At 48.5% G+C, this 5051-nt stretch overlaps 1 protein-coding gene across 1 annotated transcript; it reads right to left on the bottom strand.

The window, feature by feature from the left end:
• Positions 1 to 2138: 2138 nt before the first annotated feature.
• LOC110100815 lies at positions 2139 to 3352 on the bottom strand. Its single transcript, XM_020828492.2, has 2 exons — positions 2927 to 3352; positions 2139 to 2831 (listed from the first exon to the last, which is right to left on the bottom strand). Exons 1-2 carry the CDS (start codon positions 3350 to 3352, stop codon positions 2139 to 2141), a joined length of 1119 nt encoding a protein of 372 aa, XP_020684151.2.
• Positions 3353 to 5051: the final 1699 nt, after the last annotated feature.

The raw sequence follows: 5051 nt of genomic DNA, 5'->3' as shown, positions 1-5051 counted from the left end.
CTTGTCGTGACGAATGGCATTTCTATTCCCCCAACAAAGGTGCACAGCCGCACAGTAGAGAAGAGGCCACCGAGCCTTGGTCAGTAGCCCCCCCTTCAGCGCACACTTAAGATCCTCCAAAGAAGAAAATCTCGGAGTGGGAAACCCCCAAGCCTCCAGACGTCTCAGGACTTCCTCTAATTGCTTGCACTGAGTCGTTATATGGTTCAGGTCCTCGACCTGATTGCATCCCAAAGGGCAAAACACATCAGCACACAGCCCCCGCCTATGGAGCCAAGCGCACGTTGGGATGACCTCCATGTAAACCCGCCACCATAAAATACGTTCACGGGGTCTTAATCCAAGCTTTAGGATAGTACACACTTGGTCCTCCTCACATTGGAACAAAGAGGCATAGCAGATCGCCGAGATAGATGTGCCAATGGGACATTTAATGAGCTCCAGCGAGTCTACATTCGTTTCCGTCCATATCTTAACATCACAAATTCTATCCACGAGAGCCTCTCCAAAACACATTAGCAGCTTACGGTGATCCCAACAGTTGTCTGGCTTAATAAATTCGCTGACCGAGCAGCCTTCAATCCTTTCAATGTTACAAAAGGTAGTCCATAAAGAAATTGCCAAATCCATGATCCATATGTGATTTACAATGTCAATCTTGACTCCATTGCACACCTTCCAGCGAACAACACTACTCAAACTGTCCGCCCCATTACATATAATTCTCCACCGTCCAGAATCCCCTCGTCTACGATTTTGCTGCCACGGCCAAACTCCATAAGCATGCCTCATGCACCTCTGAAACAGATTTTGAGGCTTCTGCAGGAAGTCCCACGCGATTCTAGCCCGCAGCGGCCCAACCCACTTGTGGCTAGCATGGAAACCGAGCCCCTATACCGCCTGGGTCTAGTAATATCCCCCCAAGCCACATAGTGCATACTCCTATGTTCTGTATCTCTATCCCAAAGAAATCTTCGACAAAGTCTTTCGACCTCCGCAAGAACCCCCCGCGGCACCAAAGTGTGCGTCACCGCATAAGTTGAAAGAGGGATTAACACCGAGTTGATCATCGTGATTCTGCCAGCCAAGGAAAGGTGACGGGTTCCCCAGGAGGTCGTTAGCGTGTTCACCTTATGAAGCAGCAAACAGAAGTCAACCTTAGTAAGCCTTCGCATTGCAAATTTGACTCTGAGATAGTCCATTTCCTCCACCTTACAGTACCCCGCAAGCCTAGACAGACGAGTTTTAGTAGATGAGGGCACAAGTCTACTAAACCTGATAGCAGATTTCTTCTTATTAATTCGTTGACCAGTCTAGCTGCATTAGTCCTCCAGGATTGATGAGAATTTCCTTACATTAGCGGTAGTCACCCCTGCAAAAAATAAAACATCGTCAGCATAAAGAAGGTGGGACACGAGAGGTCCCCTCGTCCGGATCTGAACGCCCAGCTTCTGATAGTTTTGATGAAAGTGCAATGAGAGAAGCTCCGAGCACATAATAAACAGATAGGGGGACAACGGGTACCCCTGTCTGAATTCGCAGCCCGCCGTAATCCCCTCCGTAAGGGTCCCATTGACCAGAATAGAGAACCGAGGTGTGGTCACATAGTTCAGCACCCATTTGCAAAACTTCAGCGGGAAACCCATCTTCATGAGTACCAATTCAAGAGTTCTCCAGCTCATTTTTTCGTAAGCCTGCTCCATATCCGCCTTCCAATCCATCCAGCCCCTAGTGGATTTAGACACTCCGAATTTATTCACAATTTCTTGCCCCAGCAGGCAATGATCGGAAATAGACCGACCATGCACAAATGCCGCTTGTTCTTCTAAAATCTGATTGGGCAGAATACACTTGATACGGGCAACCAGAATCTTAGCAATAATCTTATAGACTGTTTGGCATAAACTAATTGGCCGAAATTTAGATGGATGGTTCGGTTTATCCACCTTCGGCAACAGGACAACAATTGTCACCTTCCAGGTCGGATCCATTTGTCCAGAAGAAAAAAACTCCCAGCACGCCGAAGTAATCTGCTCTCCAATAATGTCCTAGAATGCCTTAAGAAAGGATACCGTAACACCGTCCTTACCAGGCGCACGGTTCGGCCCCATTGATTTGATAGCCATCCAGATCTCCTCCTACGTAATCTCCCTGTCCAAATGTCTGGCAAATTGTTCCATGCTCGCCAACCGGGACTCCAAGGATGGCCATCCCGTCTCTATAATAGGTGTGTAGTTCCACTTTTGTGCAACGAAATCATGAACAATCCGCAAGATATCAGTCTGCTTCATAGCGATCAGCCCATCCGAAGTTTGCAACTGCTCAATTTGGTTGGATCGCCGTCTTGCGGAGGCCATGGAGTGAAAGAAACGGTTATTCCCGTCCCCTTCCTCAATCCACCGCACCTTGGCGCGTTGCCCCCACCACATAGTAATTTTAGCCAACGTAGCCTTAAGTAACTGTACCTTATATCTCAAAGACTCAGATTGGATCTCAGTGATACCGGTCAGGGAGCATTCGAGCTTCTGAAGGATCCTAATTTCCTTGTCAAGATCATCTTTCAGCTGGTTTAACATCTTTATCTTGTTCCTACTCCAGAAGAATAGTGCCCTTAGTGATCGTTTACACTTCTTCTGCAATTTAGTAGCCTCCGATCCAGTATCATTCACCTTCCACTTCTCTGAAACAATTTGCCAAGCTTTAGGAAACGTCGCCCACACATCTTCAAACTTGATCCACCGTGAGTACCTTCTATTGCCATCCTCCTGAACGGAGCACAGAATGGGGCAGTGATCCGAAGTAATTCTAGATAAGTGAGACACCGTCAGCCCCTGGAACATGTCCAGCAAGGCCGAGCTAACCAAGAATCTATCCAGCCGGCAGTAGATCTGCTCCTAGCATCCTTATTGTTAGACCAAGTGTATGCCGGACCAGTGAACCCCGGATCAATCAGGTCGTTTGCCGCCATAAAATCACCCATTTCACTCGCCGCTTGTGAATAAAAAAAAGGTCTTCCACCCTTCTTTTCCCCAGGCGGCAATATGCAGTTGAAATCTCCCCCAACCACCAATGGGACATCCACAGTATGATGGCGGGAGATGTCCTCCCAGAGTTGTCTCCGGACATATCTGTCATTGTTTGCATAAACCATAGCAATCTCCCACCCAACCGTATTCAACCTGTTCATAGTCCCCATAATGCATTGGTTCGATTGGAAGAGCACCTGGAACGCACCAATCGCCCCCTTCCAAAGCACAAGAATACCCCCGGCTCTGCCCACCAACGGTTGGTAGCAAAAATCCCAGTGCCTACCCACCAACCTATCGATGTCCTGTCTAGTAATGGTTTCCATCTTTGTCTCGAACAAGCCAATGAAACTGACTCCGTGTTCCCCCACCAGGTGCCGTAAGACATTACCTGTTTCCTTCTTACGGGCACCTCTACAATTCCAGCAGAGAAGACTAGACATTATCCACCAAAGGGGAAGCGTCCCCACCGCAGAAGACCTCTGTAAACACCTCTTGCCATTGATCCGCGAAGTCACCTTCAATCCTTCCAATGGACGACCGGTCCATGACATTTAAAGCATGTGCTCTGGATGGAGAAACCTCTAGTCTCAATTGGTCTTTACTCCATCTGACTCCAGGTAGCTTTTGGAATGTGCCATAATTCCCAAGTTCCTTCGAACGTTTGTCTTTGGCCTCCCTGGCCTTCCAAATTTTAGTCTTAAGGGGGTTGGATTTGGAACCTGAGAATCTTAACACCTGTGGGGCCAAAGCTTGGGCAGGAGAGGCCGAGCTTCCCCTACGGGTCTTCCGATTGGCAGCCGGTCTACACACCAATCCAAGTGTAGGAACATCATCCTCAGCCCTGGATTCCTCCATTCCCACTTCTTGAGATTGCCGCGCCTTACTACTGTCCGAGTCTATAATCAGATTATCTTCCGGAGCTCCCTGAGTCAGTTTCCCAACATCAGCCAATCTTGGTGACGAAGGGCCACCGTGTTCAAAATTGATTTCTATATCAGCTGGGTATTTGTCCATTTTAACCTTAGCTTCAATCATTGGATGAGTCAGACCAATCGATGACTTATTCAGTTCTCCGCCTTCAGCACTAGTCAACTTCCCTGATTGTTTTGGGATCACATTTATTTCCTTACCATACACACCTATCTTTTGATTCGGCTCCCCCCTAGGGACGTTGCCATCAGTCACAACCTTCCACATGGTGCCGGATGTAGTCTTCATATTCATATTAGGTGGATCATTATTCATCTCCGGGTTTTTAGGGCCGGATTTTGTCGATCTCGATCGCCTTCTTCTGGTAACAATTGTCCATTCCCCTTGCTCCTCATTCCTCGTGGTTGTTTCCCCCTCCACCAGGCTCGGTGCTGAAGCCTGATTATCCTCATTCCTCCGATCCACCTCCATATCCTTTGACTGGCCATTGGTCGTTGTTACCGCATGTCCCCGAGAAAGAGGACCCCCTCTGTTGGAGGGCAAGGAGCCCCTACACCCCTCAGCCTTATGGCCAACTTTCCCACATTTCTGACAAATCAATGGGATGCCCTCATACTCGATCGGTTGGAAGAAGGCTCCGTTCAGATCATTTCCCCACACCCCTTTAGGCAATTTCTTTGATAGGTCTAACCGGACACAAATGCGAGCAAACGCGCATCGATCCCACCTTTGGTTTGTTCATCCATGTACATTGGCTCTCCCACCCCAGCAGCCATCCTAGCAAGATTGGCTTCATCCCAGTATTCCAACGGCAAGTTGGGAAGGCAAATCCAAACCGGAGAAGAGAACTTCCTTACCGGATTGGATAGATACCCAGCATTCCATTGTTCGATCCCAATAATCTGACCGGCAACATACCACGGTCCTCCAAGCAACACTTTGTCTCTAGCCTCAACATCTTCAAACCAGACGAGGAAGCAATCAGCTCCTAGGGGCGTAACTTGAGACAGGCCCAAGTGTCCCCACTTACGCTGCAATTTGTTTTGCACAACCCATAATGGCACTCTCCGCCCAGTAGGCTGCCAACAAGCG

The sequence above is a fragment of the Dendrobium catenatum genome, unplaced genomic scaffold, assembly GCF_001605985.2.
Source record: "Dendrobium catenatum unplaced genomic scaffold, ASM160598v2 original_scaffold_258288, whole genome shotgun sequence".
In the NCBI taxonomy this organism is placed as follows: Eukaryota; Viridiplantae; Streptophyta; class Magnoliopsida; order Asparagales; family Orchidaceae; genus Dendrobium; species Dendrobium catenatum.
The sequence above is the reverse complement of the archived record's forward strand: the minus strand, read 5'-3'. Positions and strand labels throughout refer to the sequence as shown.

Bases quoted from the DNA above. Each gene is read 5' to 3' on its own strand.
- LOC110100815 (XM_020828492.2), bottom strand. From the start codon at position 3,352: ATGGAAACCATTACTAGACAGGACATCGATAGGTTGGTGGGTAGGCAC. The intron at 2,832-2,926 runs GCATACACTTGG...GACATGTTCCAG, and splicing joins ATCCGGGGTTCACTGGTCCG to GGGCTGACGGTGTCTCACTT.